This window comes from Podarcis gaigeae (genome assembly GCF_964106915.1).
Source record: "Podarcis gaigeae genome assembly, chromosome: 14".
In the NCBI taxonomy this organism is placed as follows: Eukaryota; Metazoa; Chordata; class Lepidosauria; order Squamata; family Lacertidae; genus Podarcis; species Podarcis gaigeae.
The window spans coordinates 18,610,788-18,636,038 of record NC_139690.1 but is presented as its reverse complement, the minus strand read 5'-3'; the positions used below and the strand labels follow the sequence as shown (position 1 = coordinate 18,636,038).

The window sequence follows — 25,251 nt, the reverse complement described above, 5'->3', positions numbered from 1 at the left end:
AAACTATCCTGAACTCAATGGAGGAAAGTTGAAATAATAACAGAAAATCTGTAGCTCAGTGGCATTGGCCTTACATGCAGATGGTGTTGCCAGTCGGTGCAGACAATACAGAGCTAGATGTATCAAGGGATGCGGGTGACACTGTGGTCTAAACCACTGAGCCTCTTGGGCTTGCCGATCATAAGGTCAGCAGTTCAAATCCCCGCAACATGATGAGCTCCCGTTGCTCTGTGTCAGCTCCTGCCAACCTAGCAGTTTGAAAGCATGCCAGTGCAAGTAGATAAATAGGTACCACTGTGACGGGAAGTTAAACGGTATTTCCATGCATTCTGGTTTCCATCACGGTGTTCCATTGCACTGGAAGCATTTAGTCATGCTGGCCACATGCCCCGGAAAGCTGTCTGTGGACAAATGCCAACTCCCTTGGCCTGATAGAAAGATGAGCGCTGCAACCCCATAGTCGCCTTTGACTGGACTTAACCGTCCATGAGTCCTTTACCTTTAGATGTGTCAATGGTGTGATTCAGTTTAAAGCAGCTCCCTATGTTCTTCTACTATTGAGGAGTTTAGAGCTTGCAGGAATAACAGAGGGAGCCAATATATAGGAGAAGGAAAACTCTGGTCCTAAACCTCTGTTGTCTTGTGCGATACCAACTCAACTAGTTCTGCTGGCTCACGAAACGAACTTGCTGTAAGTATCATCAGAACAGCTTAAACCAGCTATTTAATTGGGGTGAGGTGGGGGCTGTTCGTGTGCTAGGACCCCACACACACTAACTCCCTCCCCCTCCTTTCATGCAGAAGCTAACTCAACTCTTATGTGCCTTTATCAGGCCTCCATTGGGACAAGAGAAAACGTTTAAGGTGGGGTGGGGTGGGGAAGGGTGGGTCTGAGGAATGGCTACTATGCAATGTGCTTCTGATTATCACGCTTGGGGGGCTTTGTCGGTGCTTGCAGAAAAACTCAAAGAACGTCTGGACTTCCAAATATTCAGCATAGTCTCCTCAACACCTGCATGGGGACAAGTAAGGACCCACCAGGCTCAGCACACTGAATTAAGCATCATTAGTATTCTCTGAGAAGAGCTAAAATCTTTCTTCTTGCACGGTTGGGAGAGGCTGGAATTGCAGCAATCAAAAGGAAACGGGGAGGGCAGGGCAGGAGAGCCCTCAAGGCACACCTGCCAATTTCAGTTTGTCTCAGTTTTTGTTTTGTTTTTTCTCAAATCTTAAATTCAGTTCTCCACCTTAGTTTGCAAAAGGCAATTTTTAAGTCCTCGTGGAAAATCTCCTGCAGCTCTTAAGATTCCTTGCAACACCATTTGACAAGCTCCGATATGTTTCAATCACAGTGGATTCTTCTACAATTGCAACTAAAAATGTATGCTGTGCTCAAAACTGTTCCTGTTTTGTAGCAAAAGGCGGTGCGCTTCAATGGAAAAGAGGGCCTGTGGCAGAGAGGAAGCCCGTTTCTTTCTAAGCAAGGCATTTGTACAATACACTGCCCATCTCGGGAGGCCCTCCTACAGTCCAGCTTATGAACCCAGGCCATTTTTTGTGTGCAATTTTGCCTAACATAGATACTAATGCATCCGATGCTAGTCATGGTAAGAGCACTTTTTTGAAATCAAAAGGGCATTACTAACCTAGGTCCATTCATTTCAATGGGTCTACTCGGAGTATGGCTAGCATGGGAGTCACCCCACTGTTTTAAGTTTACTAAAAGTAAGTAAAATACACATGCTAAATTTAATCATTCTCTAGCGAAAGAGTTTGGAGGGGGGTTAGACTGAGGGCCAGTTCTCCTCATGGACAACCTTCTGGAGGCCGCATACAGGGGGGCAAAGGGAGAAGGGCCGGGGGGGGGGGAAATGGGCAAGGAAACTGATGTGTCCTTTGTACAGCAGGAGCTCTGTGGGAAATTCAAGCAACTGCCACTCTGTGCCAATCAAAATTCCAGTTTTGTGGGTCGTGGGCAGGCATCAGCATCCGAAGCAACTACAAAAAGTGGCTGTGGGATGGTGCCAAGCCCAACAACAAAGGCGCTGTTTTAGTGGCCTACCTTGGGAGGCTGCTGTTAAGAAAAACAAGGTAATGTCTTTTAAAGCACTTCAGCATCGTACAGGGGTACAGATGGTGCTGTGGTCTAAACCACTGAGCCTCCTGGGCTTGCCGATTGGAAGGTCGGCAGTTTGAATGCCTACAACAGAGTGAGCTCCCATTGCTCTGTCCCAGCTTCTGCCAACCTAGCAGTTCGAAAGCACACCAGTGCAAGTAGATAAATAGGCACCGCTGCAGCAGGAGGATAAACAGCATTTTCCGTGCACTCTGGTTTCTGTCACGGTGTCCCGTTGTGCCAGAAGTGGTTTAATCATGCTGGCCACATGACCTGGAAATCAGGCTCCCTTGGCCTGAAAGCAAGATAAGTGCCGCAACCCCATAGTCACCTTTGACTGGACTTAACCATCCAGGGTTCCTTTGCTGTTACCATCTTAGCATCCGCTTTTTTCTTTTTTTGTTTCTCCACCCCTCAGGCACAGCTGCAGCACCTGCCAGCTTTGCTCACCTTGTCATGATCTTGCTCCTCATCCTTAATGTACACGAACTCGCGCCCGTCGAGGCTGTAGGCTACTTTGTAGGCCCGGACATATTCCAGGCGGCCTACGCGGCGTGCCCCTTGTGTGGCAAGGCCGGAGATCCTCATCTTCCTCATCAGGTTGACCTGGGGTGAGGAAAAGCAGGCAGAAACTGGATAAACATCTCTGTATGTATGTGTGAGTGTTTGTGTGACTCAACACTAATCAGATGTTTTGTGTGTGTTTGTGTGTGGCTTATATGCCCAATGGCATGCTGGGAGTCACAGAAACAAGCACAGCACATTGAAGCACCCATTTCTCTTTCCACCCCCCCCCCCCATCTCTATTTATTTAATTCCCATTTATATCCCTCCCTCCCAAAGGAGCCTTAAAACATCAGCCTTAAAAACAATGAAAGCAACACAATCCAAGCTATGCTTACTAGACTTATTGGTCACTTGTAACCTAAGAAGGTATCAAAGCAACTTGCATTAAAATACATTACACCATAAAAAGGAAGTCGCATTAATGTTTCTATAATTCAAACAAGCTGCCACAACAGTAACAGCATATTCACCATTGTTACATAATCGACTCAGTCTATCAAAGGCCTGTTTCCACCTGGCCCTCCCAGTATGGACGAATGCTCCTTGCTTAGTTTTTGGCATCCCACATTTCAAAGCCCACATTGGACTCGCTGCTTCCAAGCGCACCATTACCTGAATCCAAGGGCTCCTGTCATAGTTGCTGGAGGTCCAGGCATTCACAATCCCCTTGTTGTTGAGGCGAGCGAGCTCTGGACCCCAACGCTGCAGGCCAAGGAACCCGTAGTGCACTGAAGAGGCGGCGAGCTGTGTGTTCGAAATGGCTCCTGATTCCATGCCGAGCAAATTTGAACATCCTGGAGGGGGGGCACCAAGACCATAGGGAGGAGGGCAGGGAAAGAGGGAGAGAAGACACTGAAACCATCACATATTGCTTCCCTGTTAATACCTGCCTCCACTTCCCTCCCCAGTTTCTTCCCCTGTGTCAGCTTTTCGACTGTAAACTCCTTGGGGCAGGGACCTGCCTCTTGCACTCTGCAAAACAACACACACAGAGAGCGAGAGAGAGTTGGCACCCTGCAAACAACAACACAGAGAGAATTGCCACATCAAAAGAGTAGGAGAGCATCAGACTTCTTGGCTGTGAAGTATTTATCAGTCTATATGAAGCAAAGTGGTACTTCAAAGTCTCAAGCAGAGACTGTTCTGTGCTTTTATAGAATTTTATTCAGATCTGCAGGCACTCAATTCATTCCATACCGTGTTATTTTATTTTAACATTTGTTAAACAAGAAGAATATCCCCTCCCTTTTTAAGAAGCATGTTGCAACCTCCCAGGGAAACATGGCATTATAAGTTTGTTTATGATGTTGCCTTGTGTTACTTTTCATATGGTTCAAACTTTGGTCCTTGGGATGGCTGGATAGCTATATACAAATAATTGTATATAATTTAATCTCGCACACATACATATGCCATCTTCAGCTGCTGGAGAACCTACCTGGAGGCCTGCAAGATCCCTGATCTCTGACCGGAGGTGGGTGCAAGCTCTGGTTCAACCTCAAAGGAATGCTGTTCTCAAGCCAATGGCTCCTGCCTGCTCCCTATTTCTAGCAAAGAAGCCCTCAAGGAGATGGGAGGGGAAATATCTTTGTGGGGTTATTCAGAATAATGTGTTTTTCTAGTTCTTATCTCCCTTCAAGTGCCTAATTTGTTTATGCAATAAAAGTGTCACCAAGAAGCAGAACATCATGCAAATAAGTCCTAGAAGAGCTTTTGGGGGACTGAGACTCTCAATCACTTCATGCTTAAATTAAGTTAAGCAGAGAAGACAATTACGTGTTAATTATCTCTGACGTGTAAATGTGAGGGAAGTTCACAAAGAACTGGGCAGGCATAGCTTGAGCGGGAACCCAAGTTTAAAAGAGAGTAAGGAACGGTGGTGAACACTCAAGAGGCTTTCTTGTAGGGATGGTTGAATCTGTAAATGTCATTTTGTCTTTTTTCCCCAGTCTTGCAATCTTCCCCTCCCCCCAAAAATGCATTTCTCCCAACATACATTTCTGAAAGCACTTTTCCTTCGTATGCATTTTGCAAGCCGTTTCCCCCTATATGTAGAATCTGCATGCATTATTTTCTCTAATACAGACGCATTTTTGTGTACACATTTCCCCCCAAGGTACACATTCTTGCGCATATGCTTTGGTTGGAAAAGTGAAGAAGTAAACATTGCGAAGGATAGCTGCATTTTGGTTCCTGCACTGATCTGGAAAGGGCAAATCAGTCAGAAGAATTCGTCTTTCATTCTACTGCATAGTGCTAGTGTAGGGCATTGCACAGGTAGGTCATTTGTTTGTTTGTTTGGTTGGTTGGTTGGTTGGTTGTTTGTGTCTACACACACACACACACACATATATATATATTTCTTTTTAGAGCTTAGCTGGAAGCCATGACTGCTTCACAATGCAGAGGGCACCTTAGCTCACTATTGGCTTATATAATTTTGCAAGATTTCTGCATGTATACAGGAGATAACACTCAATGCAGAAACTGGGTTATCCATGGGCAGAATTTTATTTTGCGTATACACAATCTTCTATATATTTCTGAATACAAGATGCTGGCGTAATGTTTTTTTTAAAATAAAAAATAAAAAAACAGACTAGGAGCAGGCTCAAATCCCATCCCAGCCATGAAGCTCTCTGAGCCACTTGGGAGTCTTCTCAGCCTAACCTACCTCACAGAATAAACTCGAGGGTGGGAAGATAATCAGTGCATGTTGCCTTGAGCTCTTTGAACAGATATCAGTGTAAGCAAATAAACTTCAGTTTATCAACCTGTTTGCAAGCTTCCCCAGGGTCTTCTAGCCGCTAGTTTTCAGAAGCAGACTATTGGGCTGGATCACAAATGGGAGACACCCCACCCCACCCCCGATCTTGATGGATCCCAACTCTCAACAGCCCAACCAGCAAGGCCAATGGTCATGGATGTTGCAAGTTCTAGCCCAACAACATTTGCAGGACCAATGATTCACCAGCTGTGCTCTAAACGGATCTTGGTCATTTCATCACTACCACCCTCCACACCCATCACGGAGCAGGAACTTACGGAGTTGGCAGGATTTCCCCAGGTAGGGCGGCATGCACTTGCAGGCGTAGTCCCCACTGAGATCCAAGCAGGTTCCTCCATTCTTACAGGGCTGCGAAGAGCATTCGTTCATGTCTACAGCCAAAAGGAAAGAAGAATTGAGTTGCTCGCCCCCAATGCAGCCAAATCAGGACCCCCGTTTGACTAAATGCCCAGGCATTTGATGGCTTAAGAATATTGTTCCTAGCAACCTCAAGATTGCTGGATGGAAGCATGCTTCAAATTGTAATTGCTGCTAGAATGTTTTGGTCCGTTTTAGAATTGGCTTGATGTGTTTTTCTCTTGTATATCTATTTGCGTCCCTGCCCTCCTTGGGGAGGAAGGGCAGGATATAAACTCTATAAATGAAAAGAAAACCATAAAAGAAAGCTTTGTTGCATTTGTCAGCCATGTCTTAAGACTGCAAATGTCTGAAGGTCATTTGTGGCCAAACAGAAGATAAGGCAGGGTACCACTGTACTTTTCCTATCTTCGATACTACTTTTAGTTGCCAAAAAACAGATAAATTGTGATTTTCTTTGCTGAACAGCTGTAACAGTTACCGGCTGAAGCTGTATCTGCCATCAACAACAGACTCGCAGAGAAGAGTACGGAGTATGAACAGCGAGTATAGTGCACTGGTTAGAATGTCAGGCTAGGACTTGCAGGACCACGGTTCAAATCCCCACTCTGCCAGGAAGCTAACTGAATGAGCTTGAGCCACAATCACAGCATCTCACCCTTCATTGCCTCACACGGTTGTTGTGAGGGTGAAATGGGGAAAGAGAAGGGACAGAATTGCCACGCACAGGAAGAACAAGGATATAGTTTGAGTGCCTCACTTGTAGCTCTATAAATCATTTATTGGTCAACACAAATAGAAGTTATTAATATTGCAGCTGTTGTATAAGGGATTATTATTTTGACCGGAATGTAATTGAAATTAATAAGATTTTGGAACGCAGAAATAAAAGAAAATCATCAAACCATCTAGCATGCGGGAGGCCACCTAAATTATAGAATTTGGTATTTGAACCATCGGTATTAGTAATTGTATTACAATTTGGTACTGTTATAATGAGGCTATTATTGGATTGAAATTTAAAATAAAATAGTAAAATTTATTATGAAAAAAAATGGGAAAAGAGCAGGAACCTTGAGCTCCTTAGAGGGAAAGAGATATAAATGTATAATCTTGCCTACTATAAACATGGATGTAATTGCAAGAGGTTGTTGCCCTGCTTGGGGGCTTTCCTAGAGGCACGTAGCTACCCACTGCTGAAAACAGGGTACCAGACTGGTGGGCCATTTGCTCCAAGCCAGCACGAGCTGCTCTTCCGTTTGCAGCTGCAACTTTCCCAAAGACACATCTCACACTCACTGTTTTCGCAGTGTTTGCCTTCATAGCCCGAGGGGCACTTGCAAAGGTATTCGGTGAAGACGTCACCCCTGTTGGGAACCACCTGGCACAAGCCCCCATTCTGGCAGGGGTTTGGGTGGCAGGCACCTGAAAACAAGAGGTGCAGAAGGAGAAATTAGATGCAAACAAGGACATCTCACAGCCCCTGCTAGATTTAACTATGCAAGAGGAGGTCGACAAACCACCACCTGCAGAGTTATCAGCGCCCCCAACACACATGCAATTTCGTTAGAAATCTGGTTGGCCGCTGTGAGAACAGGGTGCTGGACTAGATGAGCGACTAGCTTGATCCAACAAGACACTCCTTAAGTTCTAAAGAAATCATGTATGTCAGAGCAACTGATGGTTTGCAAATGGCAATCGGGATGTGAATATCCTTTCCCAATAAATGAGATGTGCATGTCATTAGCATTGCAAAATATATTCTGAAGTGCAATGGAATAACAATGGCATAATTAGCAGGACTGATGTGCTTGCACTTATTTTAACTCTGCCATTGTTGCAGTAAGCATTTGGGGTCCCAAGGTGGAGAGATTTTGAGACCAGAACTTGTGTCAGGAGTCAGATCAGTCCCTTATCCAATGCCCTATCTATCGTATTTTTCGCTCTATAAGATGCACTTTTCCCCTCCTAAAAAGGGGAAATGTGCATGTGTCTTATGGAGCGAATGCAGGCTGCGCAGCTATCGCTGAAGCCAGAAGAGCAAGAGCGCAGCAATCCCTCTTGCTCTCCTGGCTTCAGGGATAGCCACCCAAAGGCTCTTGAGCGCAGAGGGAGCGCTCCTGCCTCTTCGCTCAAGAGGCTTTGCATTGCTTTCTTGTTTCTTGTTTCCCTCCTCTAAAAACTAGGTGTGTCTTATAGAGCGAAGAATAAGGTATTCTGCGGTTTAGTCATGCTGGCCACCATGACCTGGAAAGCTGTCTGCGGACAAACACCAGCTCCCTCAGCCTGAAAGCTGTTGTGACGTGGGGTTTGTGATTTCAGCTCTCTTGACATAATATGCTGGAGACAGTTCTCTAGTAACACTTCTTTATTAAAGCAAACAAGACTGAGACTTGAGGAGGGGAGAGCTACATTTATAGGGACAGGGAACAAGCTAGAAAGGATACATTTTGGAGGGAACAATATCAGGCAATCACAGTCCTGCCTTTTGGAGGAAACCAATAAGACAGAGGATCCAAATACAGCAGCTTAAATGAACCAATAGTAGCTGTACCCTCTGGAACCAAAAGGCAGTTACTTTACCCTAATGCAATACAGACAATAATAATACAGATATAAAATCGTTTGACTCAATACACAACAAAAGCCACAACCCCATAGTCGCCTTTGACTGGACTTCACCATGCAGGGGTCCTTTTACCTTTTTTACCTATCCTGCATTTTCCTCTCTGGGCTCCTCCAAGCAATTTCACTATTGAGCATTCATCCTGAGTTGGTTTTACTCTTTTTAGAGCTTGTGTTGTATTCCACTTTCATTATGCACATCATTTTGACGGCTTAATGGTAGCCTATAAATTTGTACTAATAATCATCATAAACCATCCTCTGCTTGCTTAAGTTCTAACGCTAAACCCCGTGCTCCGAACACCACATTTACCTTTCTCGGTTTCGTTGCAATCAATCCCAGTAAAGCCTTCTGCACAGATACAGAAGAAAGGAGATTCGGTGATGCCGGTCAGGCAGGTTCCTCCATTCTGACACTTGTTCTCTTCACAGAAGTCACCTGGAAAACCAAGGGAGTGAATCAGTGCAAGGCAGCAGCTTTGTAGTGAAGGTCCCTCTTCCCCACCACTTCTGAGTCATAAATGCCAATGGGGGGTCAGGATCCTGATTTGTCTGAGGTTCCCATTTCCAATTGTGTCCAGGAGTGGGAGAGGGGTCACAGAAAACACAGTGGTACCTCAGATTACATACGCTTCAGGTTACATACGCTTCAGGTTACAGACTCCGCTAACCCAGAAATAGTGCTTCAGGTTAAGAACTTTGCTTCAGGATGAGAACAGAAATCGTGCTCCAGTGGCGCAGCGGCAGCAGGAGGCCCCATTAGCTAAAGTGGTGCTTCAGGTTAAGAACAGTTTCAGGTTAAGAACGGACCTCCAGAATGAATTAAGTGCTTAACCCGAGGTACCACTGTATTTGGAGAGGGGCCACAGCTCAATGGTACAGCATGTGCTATGAAATAGAACAATAACAATCCCCAGAAACCATTTTTATCCTGCCTGTTTTTCTAGGGATTATTTAAAGGGGGGAGCATCCTCACAGGCGTCGGGAACCTTTGGGCATCCAGACGCAGCTGAACTACAACTCCCATCAGGCACGCCAACACCTAGGGGCTGAAGTAGTTCTGTGGGCGCCATTTTGTTTAGGGAGGAGGGCCCTCTCAATTTTCAGAGGGAGTTTGGCTCATCGCAACATCACGTTGGGCCCCCTCAATCGTCTTGAGAAGATGGCGCCTCTGACTCCCCTCATCTTTGGCAACTGGCAATGCTTGCTGAGGCTGATAGGAGTTCAGCAACAAGTAGAACCCTGGTCCAACTGCACGGGCTACCAATTAGTTTCTGGGCCCAATTCAAAGTGCTGGTTTTGACCTATAAAACTTTAAACGGCTCAGGACTGCAATACCTCAAGAACCACCTCTTCCCATCTGACCCTACCCGGTGTCCCTGAGGTCCTCCTTCGTGTGACCCCCCCACCCATGAAAGGTTCGGAGGGTGGCAACATGAAAACGCGCCTTCTCTGCAGTGGCTCCCCATCTGTGGAATGCTCTCCCCAAGGAAGTTCACCTGGCAGCTTCATTATACACCTTTAGGCGCCAGGCAAAAACATTCCTTTTTAACCAGGCCTTTGATTGCTCTGATTCCGACATCCTATGCCCTTTTAAAATGTGGCTCTTTTGGGGGGCACGTTATTGGGTTGTTCTTTTTATTCTGATTATGTAAGTTGTGGTTTTTATGTTTATCTTTTCCCTGAACTGCCCTGAGACTTCCGGGTATGGGGCAGTATATAAATTCAATAAAATAACAGCAACAACAACAATAACTAGGTCAAAGGTTTCCCACACCTGCTGTAGCAGAAAATTCCATAGTTAACTATGCACTCTGTGGAGAAGTCCTTGTCTATACTTAAGTACATTAGAATAGCCTGCTGAATCAGGTCCATCTATTCCAGCATCCTGTTTTGTGAGAGGCCAAACAGATGCCTAGGAGAAGCTATGTCAAGGCACTGGCTGGCTTCACAGTTTTTCACGCATGGTGATTTTTGCACAGCACACACGCACATGATGATTCGCGACATATTGCCAGGTCAAAAATTATGAAACCGGTATCACAATATGGACTTCAAACTGGTTTTGGGCGATGTAATGATATATTGCCTAGCTCTAGTCATCATTGTGATAGGAATTTTATGGTCTTAGATATATGGTAATGTTCATAAACCTACCAATCAAGCACGTACATAGATCAGCACAGGAAGACCGACCTGGAACCATTTTGATTCCTAAACTGAGCAAATGTTTTCTCTGCACGGGTCAAAGTGGGAAACCTCCCATTGTCTCTTTCCTCACAAATCCTGTCTTAAGGGCACATTTAAGATATGAATAGGGTGTGAGCCTGTGACATGGCCCAGGAACTAAGTATTTATCATTACAAAAGACTGGCCAGGCTACCCAGGCAATCAAGTAACCTGCCAGACAGGAGATAAACAAGGACAGGAGAAAAACAACATTCAAATTTCTGTTTAGACCGCCTTTTCTGTGATGTAGGTATGATGTATCTGAGGGGTGGTCTTAGGTTACACCCCTTCTGTGATGTATGTATGATGTTTCTGGGGGTGGTCTTGATCTACAGGATGGCAATTTCAAAAGTCTTTATAAGGCCTTGCACGCCATTTTTCTGGGTTCCTCCTCTCTCCTGCGGGTGAGGGGAGCACCCTGTTGCAACAGATCAATAAAGATCAAGCTCACTAGCTGCTTTGCTTCTCAATATTCTCTGGCTGGCCTCTGTTATTCTCTCCTACCAATAGGGAACCTATGTAAGGACTCTATATGGGCTCTTGGATACCCCATAAGGGGAAAGGGCAATTTTTGTTCACAACATCTTGCAGAAGTGAACCCCACAGTTTAACTACGCACGGAGAGAAGAAGCACCGTATTTTTCGCTCTATAAGATGCACCAGACCATAAGACGCACCTAGTTTTTAGAGGAGGAAAACAAGAAAAAAAACTATTGGCTATCTCAGAAGCCAGAACAGCAAGAGGGATCGCTGCACAGCGAAAGCAACGATCCCTCTTGCTGTTCTGGATTCTGGGATAGCTACGCAGCCTGCATTCGCTCCATAAGATACACACACATTTCCCCTTACTTTTTAGGAGGGAAAAAGTGAGTCTTATAGAGCAAAAAATACGCTACTTTCTCTTTGAAGAATTCCTTTCGTTTTGCCTCTTCTGAATCTCCCGCTATAGAGGACCCAAGGCAGATCCTCCAAAAATAGCCTCCAGGCTCCTTGTTTGCTGGGGTAGGGCTTTAATGTCCATGGCAGACAGATTTCATTAGCTTAAGCTACTCCTCCCAGCATTATTGCTCGTAAGTCTTTTTATAGCAGAAGTCCCTGGGGTTAATCTCACTTCCTAACACTCCACTCCTCCAACAGGCTAAGAAGAAACCAGGCTCCAAACTGTGTTCAGAGGTGCATGGGCAGCTCTCACAGCCCAGCATGGGAAGGGAAAATAAAAAAAGCAACACAGCTCAGGCACTGCCTGTGCTGTCGCCCTGGCTGGTGCCAAATGACCTCATCTTCCATCAATGCACTGCCACGAGCTACAGCCAGGGAGGAAGGGATGGCCATAGCAATCTGAGATGTCACTTCCGATCTGACTTTCTCCCAAACAGACAGGAGAACTTAGCTGCCCTCTGTGTCTCTCTGCCCTGCCTTTTGCAACTGAGAGCCAGGTTCCCATGGAGTGGAGTGGCCAAGTTACTACAGTGGTAAAGGTAAAGGTAAAGGTACCCCTGCCCGTACGGGCCAGTCTTGACAGACTCTGGGGTTGTGCGCCCATCTCACTCAAGAGGCCAGGGGCCAGCGCTGTCCGGAGACACTTCCGGGTCACGTGGCCAGCGTGACAAAGCTGCATCTGGCGAGCCAGAGCTGCACACGGAAACGCCGTTTACCTTCCCGCTGGTAAGCGGTCCCTATTTATCTACTTGCACTTGGGGGTGCTTTCGAACTGCTAGGTTGGCAGGCGCTGGGACCGAGCAGCGGGAGCGCACCCCGCTGCAGGGATTTGAACCGCCGACCTTTCAATCGGCAAGTCCTAGGCACTGAGGCTTTAACCCACAGCGCCACCTGCGTCCCTTACTACAGTGGTACCTCAGGTTAAATACTTAATTCGTTCCGGAGGTCTGTTCTTACCCTGAAGCTGTTCTTAACCTGAAGCACCACTTTAGCTACTGGGGCCTCCTGCTGCTGCCGTGCCACCGGAGCACGATTTCTGTTCTCATCCTGAAGCAAAGTTCTTAACCTGAGGTACTATTTCTGGGTTAGCGGAGTCTGTAACCTGAAGCCTATGTAACCCAAGGTACCACTGTACAAAAACAAGAACAACACTGAGCGTCTTCAGTGAAAGGAGGTGGCTGAACAGAAATGCATTGGCAATCAGCAGGGATGTGTGAATGCCAGAGTTTTGCAAAAGGGTAAGGGAAAAAAATTCAGAATCCAGGTTCCAGAGAACCCTTTTTTTCCTGCTCAGTGAACCTCTGAGATGTACTGAATTAACTTTTACTCAGAGTTGCAGGGGTCAGCAGGGGGCCAGTCCACTATCCCTCAAACCATGTGGTGGGCTGGACTATATTTTGAAGGGGGGGAATGAATGAATTCCTATGCCCTACAAATAACCCAGAGATGCATTTTAAACAAAAGCACACATTCTGCTCATGTAAAAACATGCTGATTCCCGGACTGTCCGCAGGCCGGATTTAGAAGGCGATTGGGTCTGATCTGGCCCCCAGGCCTTAGTTTGTCTACCCATGGAATTGACTCATCATACTTAATGGGCATTCATTTCAATTGGTCTAAAAAAGCTAGTTGAATACAACGCCAAGTTTTCATTTAAAAACAACCCACCATCACCACCAAGTTTCTAACCCTTAAAAGGCTGGGAAAATAATATTTGGCTGTATTGAGGATGGGCAACGTCCCAGAAGTTTCAGAAGCCAAGCAGAGGTGGTTTCAGAACCTGGAATTCTGGGACAGATGCCAGGGCCGCAGCAGGAGAGCTGTTAATGCCTGCTCCGGGGCTGCCTTTAAGGGAGGGTAAATTCATGCCCCAATGCTTCAAGCAATCCTGCAGCTGAGGTTGGTGGGAGCAAGAGTTCAACAACTAGTTCTACCTTCCCTGATCTGCTTTGGACTCCAATGCCCATCAGCCCTAGCCAGCATTGTCATGGTCAGGGATGATGGGAGCTTTCATCCAAAACCCCTGGAGGACCAATGTTAGAAACCCAGATAGGTATATATCACCAAGCAGCACCTTAAACCTAGGTTATGGTCACCACAACAGAATGTCTAGGCATCATTCCACTGGGATGAAGTTTTCGTTGTTGTTGTTGTTTATTCATTTCATTTCTACAGCACTTTATATTTTAAAGAAAAAAATCTCAAAGCAGTTCACAACACATTAAAATATCAAATAAAACAATGCAGAATACTGTAAAACAAAGTCAAGCATCAAGGAAAACAATGTGGGGAGCAACTTTTAAAACCTCAGAAAGTGTCAGGAAGATTATCCGCGAGATGTTCAGCAAAACTGGAGCATGTGTGATTACATAGCTTCCAAACATGTCCATCATGGTACTTTGTGAATTGCCTGTCTCGAACCGCCATCCATAGTCAGACACATTTAATTTCCCTGTCCAGACACTTTAACTACCCCTGTCTCCTTCTCCCTCCCAGATCTGTTCTTCTTACTCTTGCCCAAATTCTCTGATAAGCAAAAGACCCCCATTTGACAGTTCCCATCTTCTACTGATGAGCAACTTCCTCCAACTCAGTTACAGAGCACTTGACACATTACCAGCCCACTGAGGGGTTTCTGAGATTCCTGGCTACATCTTCAGAGGTGGCTGCTCAAGTAAAATGCAGTCTGAACACTGCTGTTCTGTCCACCTTTTGGTTTAATAATGTATAATTTGACATGAGCTTCATTCACAAAGCACGGTTTCTCATTCATATAACATATTATCTCTCATGAAAAGGTTATGAATTGAGCTTCTCTGGGTGGGGGGGCATGCAGCATTCACCCTCAATTTACAGCAGAACCAATTAATTTCCCTGGTGTGTTCCTAATAGGACAGGCATTAAGTAGGTCTCTGCACAGCTCTGCAAGCCGCTTACTATTTCAAGGAAGAGGCTAGAGCAGAGGAGAAAGTCGACAGCGTGCAAAGGAAAAAGTAGTTTTAAAGGGCGACTCTCCTGTCTGAGAACTCCTGCTACAATTTCTGTGACAATGGAACTCCAAGTCAAAAGGTGGGATATAAATACCCTAATAATGAAATAACATCTTCATTCCAGGAAGCTGTCTTTTTACAGTTGCTTTTATACTTGTAATTTTGATGTCTGCCTTTATTTGTTTGTGGACTGCCTAAGCAGTTCTTCTGGAAATGAAAGTGGTATATAAACCCTTTTAATCATTAACATCTGAAGCTAGACAGGCCAGTGACCTGACTTGGTATAACATGGTTTTTGAAGTCTCTACAAGTGTCAGGTTCAATCCCAAACAATTCCAATTAGAAAGGACAGGTAGCAGGCAATTGTCATAGGAGAGAGAGTCGCACCAGAAATCCTTCAGAGCTGCTGCCAATCTGAGTATGCGTTATTATTTCTTTTATTTATTATTGACATGTCTAAGCAGCCCCAGAGCGAGAGGTCTCTGGGCAGTGGTATAGATAAAAATGACTTAAAATCTCATGTGTCCCCTCAATGGGAGATCTGGACGAAAACAGGGCCTTTTTAGTGGTGGTTCCTCACTCATAGAATGCTCTCCCCAAGGATGCTCGCCTGGTGCCATCATTACATATTTTAGGTGCCAGGCCTTTTCTGCTAGGCCTTGGGTGAGTGGGATGTTTTAATCCTGCCTTGTAAAAATACAGTTGATTAAAATTTTGTTTTTGTTTTATGCTTTTTGTAATAATAATTTATAAAGGGACTAGTAAATTTAAATAGCAACAACTATAATATAAAACAGAGTAGATTGTACTAGCCTAGATGAACAAGAAGCCTGATATGGTACAAGGCAGTGTCATATCCTACATGCCGTCTGTTCCTTTTGAATTATGGTGCTGGAGGAGACTCTTGAGAGTCCCATGGACTGCAAGAAGATCAAACCTATCCATTCTGAAGGAAATCAGCCCTGAATGCTCACTGGAAGGACAGATCCTGAAGCTGAGACTCCAATACTTTGGCCACCTCATGAGAAGAGAAGACTCCCTGGAAAAGACCCTGATGTTGGGAAAGATGGAGGGCACAAGGAGAAGGGGACAACAGAGGACGAGATGGTTGGACAGTGTTCCCGAAGCTACCAGCATGAATTTGACCAAACTGCGGGAGGCAGTGGAAGACAGGAGTGCCTGGCGTGCTCTGGTCCATGGGGTCAGGAAGAGTCGGACACGACTAAAGGACTAAACAACAACAAGGGTCCTCTTTAGGGTGTCCCTGCAGAATAAAAAGTTTGCTCTCACACCCATTGGTGCTCCTTTATATTCTTTTCCTTTCCCTCATTCTGACTGCAGGCTAAGAATGTTTGTGTCCTTTGATTAGCTACTGTTTAAGAACCAGCTCATTCCATTTGGCCCTGATAAACAAAGCAGCAAACAATGGAAAGGGGGAAACGTATCTTCTGGCTGGGATAAGAAACTATTGTCTGCTTGCAGAGGGAAGGATTGCTTCATGATTAAAAGAATACTATGTGTCTGCGTCGGGACTGTTGGGTCAGAACCAATTCCCAATTATCACTTCACTCACTGTCAGGAGACAAGAAAATCAGATGAGCAACACAATCATTCCCCCAACCTAGAGAACAATGTGTCTCGTTTCCCAGAGTCAGAAGTGCCTGGAAAAAAACAGGATTCATTTAGGAGGGGGTACCAAGCTGCTAGTCCTCATGAATGCACAGAAAATTCATTCCATGTGCTCAAAAAGCATAGTATTTGAATGTAGTATCTTGCCTGGAACTGGAGTAGCCCCAACTCCTGTCACCCACCTCTCCCTAATGTTTCATGACCCCCAAACAAAAGCCCAAATCATTCCTAGAGAGTTTTGATTCATTGGGAAGAGTAGCATTTTCTCTACTCTTGACTCTAAACCACTGGGCAGAAGGAATGAGAATTATTTTCGCAGGAGCATCACTGATTGAAGGTGGCTTAGGTCACATTCACACCATACATTTAAATAACATTTTACGCCCACATCTTCCTTCAAAGAACCCTGGGAATTGCAGTTTATCTCTTGCAGAACTACAATTCCCAACAGCCTTGACAGGCTACAGTTCCAAGGATTCTTTTGGGGAAGCAATATACTTTAAATACCCTGTGGGCCTGATAGTAAAGTAAAGGGTAATGGGACCCCTGACCATTAGGTCCAGTCGTGGCCGACTCTGGGGTTGCAGCGCTCATCTCGCTTTACTGGCCGAGGGAGCTGGTGTACAGCTTCTGGGTCATGTGGCCAATATGACTAAGCAGCTTCTGGCGAACCAGAGCAGCGCACGGAAATGCCATTTACTTTCCCGCTGGAGCGGTACCTATTTATCTACTTGCACTTTGACGTGCTTTTGAACTGCTAGTTTGGCAGGAGAAGGGACCAAGCAACGGGAGCTCACCCCATCGCGGGAATTTGAACTGCCGACCTTCTGATCAGCAAGTCCTAGGCTCTGTGGTTTAACCCACAGCGCCACCCGCGTACCATCTGCCAAATATCAGAGGCTGCTCCCCTATTCACCCCTATATTTTTGGGTTGGCAAGTGTGGCGAGTGAGTGGGGGACCTTTATCACCAAGGAAGCGGGCTGGATGGCCCAGAGGTTGCCAGATGCGGAACTTAAGTTAGAATTTTTAAAAGGAAAGTGGACAAGAGGACAGATTGCACCAAAAGCAGAATCCCCTGGGATTTTCATTCATGCAGAATCCATTCTAATCCCTTTCAGCTACATACGGCTCTGCATCTCCATCGTCCTGAGTTTCAGGTTGTTGTTTTTCTCCTCCTCCAACAAAGACTTAGAAGTGCTGACTCTGCCCTAAAGTGCTAACAAGAGAGGAGGCAGATAATGCTTAGCTCACTGTTGGGTTCAGGCCCGTACCCATCACAGCCCTGCAGTAAGCATTTAAACAGTCTCCTCCCCACTGTCACCATCAATCAGAAATATAAATATGCTGTGCTCTCTCTTCCAGCAGTTGCCTTAGGAACCAGGTAAAACCGTCGGAAGAAAAAATCCCCGATTCTGACCACACAAAGGAGCATTGCCAAGTGTGGGGAGAGATGTTCCAAGGAACATATGCCCTCAACTTCCTCATTCTATTGCTAACTTGTTTTTTTATCCTGCTCTCCTTTCAAGATCGGCATACTGTACATGACTCCTTCCCATGCACACACGTTCTGTCCTCACAGCAACCCTGTTAAGTAGGCTAGGCTAAGAGGGAGCTGTTGGCCAACAGTCGGTTAATGAGGTTCAGGGCCAAGTGGGATTCAACCCCAAGTCTCCCTGACCCAAATCCAACAGCCTATTCACTAGAAAAGGAGTGAGCAAAACTCAGGCTTTGAGAATATGCATTGTTGTCACCGTTTTTACTATGCACCCAAGGTCCACCCATGGGAAACTGGAGCAAAAGAAATGCATATAAAATTAAATAATTCTGAGCCCAAGTGTTTGCTCCAAGTACTAAAACTGAATGAAGCTCACAGTCCTTGCAAACAAAAAACCCCAAGTTTCCTTTCAGCAGTGTTAATCGGGAGTCATTTGGTTGCTACAAGTACTATAAGCAATTAGGAATCTGACTCCTTGTGGTGGAGGCGATCACCAGCCACTATCATATCCACAGCCTGGTCTGCACTACACATTTAAGCTGCATCATACCACTTTAATTGGTCATAGCTTCCCCCAAAGAACCCTGGGAAGTGTAGTTTGTTGAGGGTGCTGAGTCATTAGAAGATCTCCTATTCAGTTAGCAGAACTACCATTTCCAGGGTGCTTTAACAACCAATCCCTCTTCTCAGGGAACTCTGGGACTTGTAGCTCTGAGAATGAAAATAACAAACTACAGTTCCCAGGATTCTTTGGGGGAAATCACAACTGTTTAATGCTTTAAAATGCATAGTGCAGATGGGGCCCAGATCTCCCCTCGCCCCATCGCTGTACTATATTATACTGGCTGTTCAAGGCCTATTTACCATGGATAGGGCGTAAGAAAAATATGATGCTTACATCCCAATCCTGAAAGCAATTGTTTGGAATTCCTTTTCAGTGAGCTTACTAGGGAAGAGGCGCAGTTCAGTGGTAGTGCATCTGCTTTGCAAGCAGAAGGTTGCTGGTTCAATCCCCAGCAACTCTATGTATGGCTGAAACCCTGGAGAAGCTGCCAGCCAGAGCAGACAATACTGAGCTAGATGGGCCAATGATCTGACTCCACCTGAGACAGCTTCCTGGGTCCCTATGTACTTATTTGTTTATATTCCACTGTTTCTTCAGGGAGTTCAATACACTGCATCTTCACAACAGTCCTGCAAGGTAGGTTAGGCTCTGAGAAAGCGACTGGCCTAAAGTCATCTAGGGCACACTTCGGAAAGAGGTGACATTTCATACTCAAGGCAACTGAGAATACCTCCATGGTGAGCAGAAAAGGAGTTGAATTATTTTGCAAGAAGTAGTAGTTTTTAATTTCAGACCATCACTTTAGCCCAAACTTACACATAAAGCTAAACCAAAGCAAAGCTTAGTGCAAGCAAGCAGGTTCCCTGACTGAAGGGACTTTTGTTTTTATTGTGCATTTCATGTTTTCATATTGTAATTTTATGTTGCAACCTGAGACCTGCGGGTATAGTGCAGTATACAAATTTAATGAATAACCAATAAATAAATAAAAGATCACTGTGACAATACTCCTCCCCAATGCCGCTGCCCTACAAGGGACGAAGCCATGGTTTGGCATATTGTTAAAACCCAGACTTATGGTTTGTCTACCCTAGTTAAAGCAGTAAGCCAGGAACACACCTTGGTTAAAGTGCATGGTTTGTCTGGAGCAAGACAAACCATGGGGCCAAAATCTGGATGCAACGTTAAGCCAAACCATGGTGCCTTTAAAGCTATAGGAGCCTCAGTCTGGAGGTGCACATCTAGGTAAAACGTCCAGAAAGCGGCTTCCAAGTAAGATTAACCCTTGTGAGGGGCCACTGCTCAGAGGTAGGGCTGGGAGAGACTTCTGCCTCAAAGTCCAGAGAACCATTACCAGCCAGTGTTGACAAAACTGAGCTAGACAGAGCAATGATCTGACCGGTTATGGAAGCAGCTTCCTATGTCCCTAAGCTCCTTTCGGAAATGAGTCATTGCACTGATCCAGTGTCTTCCACATCCCCACAAAAGCCTACCGACATCTTGCCCACAAGCACCCAAAAGGACCCTTGGGAGATTTATGAGGAAGTCCCTTAAACCAAATATGCACATGTACCTAAGTCCTGGAAATAGGTCGGTATAGAACAAAAATACCTCTCTAGCACCAAGTTTTAAGAAAAGAGGTTACTTATCCCCAAAACAACCCTGAAAGCCTAGAGCAGGCCCCCTTAGGCTCTCCTTTCACTTTTATTTCCACAGACCAATTCCCGTGGGAAAATATGGTGCCTATTTTCCCACATTGCAAAATGTTAGTCTGATGATCCCCACATCAAGTCAAGGTTCAGAGGGTGGGGAAAGAGAGCACAGCCTTACTCTTTGCGTTGACCCCACTAGCTATTGTTTGTAAAATGTTACTGAGGAACGATACAGATAGGGTAAAACTAGGCGAGTTCAGAGGCTTGTGGATTTCACTAGCTCCCTTTCCCTTCCCCCACCGTTTCCCTCCACAATTTGAACACAGGGCCTGCTTCTCTAAACTTCATAACCAGGTCTTCCTCTTAGAGCTTGTCAAGGCTAAATCCCCCAAAACACAGGCAGGGAGGAAAAGAACCATTAAAATAAAGCCAGGACTTAGCGCCGCCCGCCGCCCCTGGCGAAACCATCATTGTGCACAGAGCCTCTCGAGCATGTACAGAGCGCTTTTCTCTAACCCTAAGCAAACGGCATTCCAACCCAACGCGTAAACATACCCTGCTTGTGCGTTCGGCTGATCCTTTCAAATGGGCATTTCGCGATCTCACGGCGCTTTAACGCGAGTTTCGTGGAAGGATTTGGTCGGCAGCGAAGGAACAAATCGAGAGGGGCTGGGCTGCAAACGGATTTAAAGCCAGGGCAGCTTCGCCTTCGAGGCGCCCCGCGCGCAATTTAAGAAGGGCTCCCCACCCACCACCTCCAGTAGCCAAAAACCAGGGAGGGAAGCGAGAGAAGGGAAGGGAAAATCAGCGCTGCCTACTCACCGCTGACAGCAACCAGCAGACAGAAGGCGAGGAGAGGCCCCAGCAGGAGCTGCGAGGAGCTGGGTCCCTTCATGGTGCGTCGTTCCCCTGCGGTGCTGGGCTGGGCTGAGCGCGCCTCCCGTCCCGTCTCGTCCTGCTCCGCTCAAGCTCAGCAAGTTCTGCCGCCTGTTTGTGTTCCTGCTCCGCACAGGCGAATGACTCAGTGCAGCCCAAGGCAGAGAGCGAGCCCGCCCCCTCTTCCCCTTAAGGCTCAGCCTGCCAATTACGCCCCGCCGCCACGTGCTCCGGCTGTCGAGCCAATGGCGAGCGGCGTCGGAAGGAGCAGGAGCAACAGCAGCGCAAAGGAAAGCCATTTGGCCCATTTGGAGGGATGGGTGAGCGGACCGGGATGGGCTGCTAGGCGCCTAGACGCCAACATTTGGCTAAGCGCAGTCGTGCTTGAAATAGGGTTGCCACCTTTGTTCTGGTATAATACAGGACAGGGTAGGGTGGGGGCCCCCGATTTATTTATTTTCCATCTGATGCGCAGTGATTTCAAAGCAAACCATTATGATCTATTGCTTTTTATTTAAATAGTTTTTATTTGATTTTACAAATTTGTTCACATTCCAAATCACAAATAATAAAAATTACACAAGATTCTTCCGAATCTTGAGACTTCCCTCCATGGGTGCTTTAGTTAACCTTTAGCTAACCTTTTCAGCTGCATATTATAAGTCACTCTAATTTTTCGGTTCTCCATTGTGTCCAAAGTCTATGTAACATTACATGAGTTATTTAAGACTTGCTAAAGAGTTCAAATGCTTACAGTGGTCTCTCAAGTATAGTATAATTTTTCCCCATTCTTTGTTGAAGTTTTGAACCTCCTGGTTTCTGATTTTCCTGGCCATTTTTGCCATCTTTGCATAGTCCAACAACTTGGTCTGCCATTCCGCTCTGGTAGGGACCTTATTGTCTTTCCAACTGGAATAAAAAGACATTATGATCTATTGCAGCTTAACAGGATGGCCCCTCTGGAATTCCATGTGCACACATACAGGCACACATGAATTTGTAGATCTGTCTGTGCTTGGTTACCCAGAACTTAAATACACTCTTTCAAACACATGAATTTGGAGAGGATCCCTAACTTGGCAGAGAGAGAGAGAGAAGACTTGAAATACAGGACAAAGGTGCATCAATACAGGATGCAGCATTTTACATTGAAATATGGGGCAATACTGTATTTATACATAACAGGTGGCAGCCCTACTTTAGGTTTGCCATGGCACCTTATAATACTAGCATTAATTATAATACGTTATAATACCACTGTGCTGTAGTGTTTAGAGTGTCAGACTAGGACCTAGGAGACGAGGGTTCAAATCTCCACTTGGCCATGAAGTTCACTGTGTGACCTAAAGCTAGTTGCTCACCTAACTGACAAGGTTGTTGTGGGGATTAAATGAGGAAGGGGAGAGGAACACCTAAGCCGGCTTTTTGGAGTGTTGCAGGAATTTATGTAAAGGTGGGGAGGTTGCCCCTCCAGCAGGTACCATGCACACACACCCCGACTACCAAAATCAACACAATCACTTCAGCAAATGTCCCCACAAAACACTTTGTCACAGTTTTTCCTATCAAAGCACCTCTGCTGCACATTATCAAATGTAACAATCTGGAACAACAGATACAATCTTGCTTAAAATGTATATAGAAAGTGCAGTGTAAGCGATGGAAGTCAATCAATGACATTTTATTAATATTTTCATATTGAGATATTTGCAGAATAAATTTGGAAGAAATTATTCCAACTTTTCTTCTTTTCTCTCTCTCTATTTTTTCCTCCTTTTTTCTTTTTCCTCTTCCTATTTTTTCCTCTTTTGTTCTTTATATATGTGTGTGTGTGTGCTTATCTGAAATATGTATGTATTTGCAATATTTTGCTTATATTTTGTAATAATTATGTTAAATAAATTAATTTGTTTTTTAAAAAACCAAATGTAACAATTCACTGATAAATGTATCTACATACTGTCTCACTGGGAAAACTTTAGAAAGTCATATAAAATTGCTCCAGTATGGATTTGCACCATTCCAGCATTGTTCTGTTCAGGAAAGGAATGGCTTGCGAAGGGGGGAGGCTGGGATGTGGGCAGCCATAATCCCTGAAACCTGGGATCACGTGCACAGCAACCTCTTGCACAAGAAATAATACTGGCATCCTGGCAAATGGGTGTCAGACAGGCAGTCATCCCACAGACAATGGCAAACCATCCAGGAATGGATTAGGTTCTTGGTCAGGACAAAGAGGTGTGATTGACTTGGCCTTGGAAACCAGGAACTTCTTTTGTCTTACTTGATGGGTGTGAGGTGGAGGTCAAGGGAAGGATGGGGACAAACCTGATGCTCAGGTTTCTGTCACCAGACCCTCCCAAGCTGTGATGTATTTGTGATGGTGTGGGTATCTTTGTAAAACTGATAAAAGTAAGAGCCATCCTTTGTTCTGGGCTTCTTCCTGCTTCTACCATGTGGTTAGTGGAAGTCCTGTTGCAAGAGTCCTTTGAATAAAGAACAGGCCTACTGGCTGTTGTTTTGCTCCTCTGTTTCTAGCTGGTGTCTTTGATTGGTAATCCAAGTGAACCCCAAAATTTTCCTATGACAGGAGGAAATGGGAAGTTAGAAATTCAATATCAAATAAATAAAATGGAAAATGTATATAGGAAGTGCAATGTAAGCAATGGAAGTCAATCAATGAAATTTTATTATTATTTTCATATTGAGATATTTGTAGAATAAACTTGGAAGAAATTCTTCCAACTTTTCTTCTTTTTTTCTTTATTTTTTCTTCTTTTTTCTTTTCTTCTTTTCTTCTCTTCTGTTTCTTTTTCATATATACGTGCTTATTTGAAATATATACGTATGTATTTGTAATATTTTGCTTATATTTTGTAACAATTATGTTAAATAAACAATAAAATTATTTTTTAAAAAACAAGTAAATAAATAAAAAGGGGCCTCCAGGGTCATTGGATCAAGCTAAATGGTGGAAGATTCAGGAAAGACAAAAGGAAAGAATTCTGTTGAATTTGCTCCCACAATATGCAGTGATGGGCCCTGACTTGGATGGCTTTAAAAGGGGATTAGGCACATACAGTGGTATCTCGGGTTAAGTACTTAATTCGTTCCGGAGGTCTGTTCTTAACCTGAAACTGTTCTTAACCTAAAGCACCACTTTAGCTAATGGGGCCTCCTGCTGCTGCCGTGCCGCCGGAGCACGATTTCTGTTCTCATTCTGAAGCAAAGTTCTTAACCCTAGGTACTATTTCTGGGTTAGCGGAGTCTGTAACCTGAAGTGTATGTAACCTGAAGCGTATGTAACCTGAGGTACCACTGTAGTTGGAAGATCAAAGGAAGCCTGCCCCTGAATAAAAGTGAGGAGTGTGCTTTTGTGTTCACATCCATCTTCGGGTTTTCTACAGGCATCTGGCTGGCTGGCCACTGTGAGAACAGGATATCAGGATACTGGATTAGAAGTGGCTTCGGTCTAGTCAAGCATTTTAGGCTCATTTTAGGTTCTTATTTTCATCCCAAGGACCTGATCTCCCAACATTCACAAGGCCGGTTAAAGAGACTCGAGCTGAAAAGCCTACCTTGGGAGTTTCCCTTGTATAGTGGCGCCCTCCCTGTGGAATGCCCTCCCACCAGATGTCAAAGAGAACAGCTCCCACCAGACTTTCAGAAGACATCTGAAGGCGGCCCTGTTTAGGGAGGCTTTTAATGTTTGATGTAGCACAGTATTTTAATATATATTTTTGAAGCCGCCCAGAGTGGCTGGGGAAGCCCAGCCAGATGGGTGGGGTATAAATAATAAATTATTATTATTATTATTATTATTATTATTATTATTATTATACATTCGACTTTTGAATGCCATTTTTTGATTATGCACATAGCCTGTTTCAAAATGTTGGTGTGCAAGCTGTATTTTAGCCTTGTCATAGGGTGATCACAATCACTCCCTGTTTGTTGAACAGGGCAGTTGAGGGTAACAACTATACACAACGTCGCATACCCTCCCTGCAAATAATTCGGAATGGATGCTCGATAAACAGCCGAGGATGTATATAACCTCCCCACAAGCTTTGTGCAAACAAATTGGGATGAATGCTCAATGAACCAGTGGTCTGGAAGCGACCAGAGAGAGAAAGGAGTGGCAAGGTGAGAGAAAAGGGGGTGGCCTGGCCACACACAACTGTCTTTGGTCCTGTCCCCATCCACATTGAGTTCTACCTGTCCTCCTTTCGTCTTTGGTGTCCTGCCCCAAAAATATTGCCCCCCAAGGAAATGCGACTCTCATCAGGAGAAAAAATAAGTTGTCCATCCCTGGACTGGAGACTTGGCTTCTTTTTTCAGCTTTGTCAGGAGACAAACGCGTCGCAATCAAATATTTGAGAAAATTAAATTAGAAGAGCTTGCCAACATCTGGGAAAAGTC

General features: G+C 45.1%; 1 protein-coding gene across 2 annotated transcripts in view; it reads right to left on the bottom strand.

Moving 5' to 3' along the window:
* The window catches only part of MFGE8 (milk fat globule EGF and factor V/VIII domain containing), a 31,397-nt gene extending 10,365 nt beyond the window's left edge, over positions 1 to 21,032 (bottom strand). The window contains exons 1-6 of one of the 2 annotated variants that reach the window (XM_083712760.1): positions 20,776 to 21,032; positions 8,767 to 8,892; positions 7,128 to 7,253; positions 5,729 to 5,842; positions 3,296 to 3,477; positions 2,567 to 2,722 (exon numbers count right to left, since the gene is read on the bottom strand). In XM_083712760.1, the coding sequence (XP_083568886.1) occupies positions 2,567 to 2,722; positions 3,296 to 3,477; positions 5,729 to 5,842; positions 7,128 to 7,253; positions 8,767 to 8,892; positions 20,776 to 20,848 (777 nt within the window). In that variant the 5' untranslated portion in view covers positions 20,849 to 21,032. The remainder of the gene's footprint in view (positions 1 to 2,566; positions 2,723 to 3,295; positions 3,478 to 5,728; positions 5,843 to 7,127; positions 7,254 to 8,766; positions 8,893 to 20,775) is intronic. The other variant, XM_083712759.1, reaches the window with a different exon arrangement.
* Between the last annotated feature and the right edge of the window lie 4,219 nt (positions 21,033 to 25,251).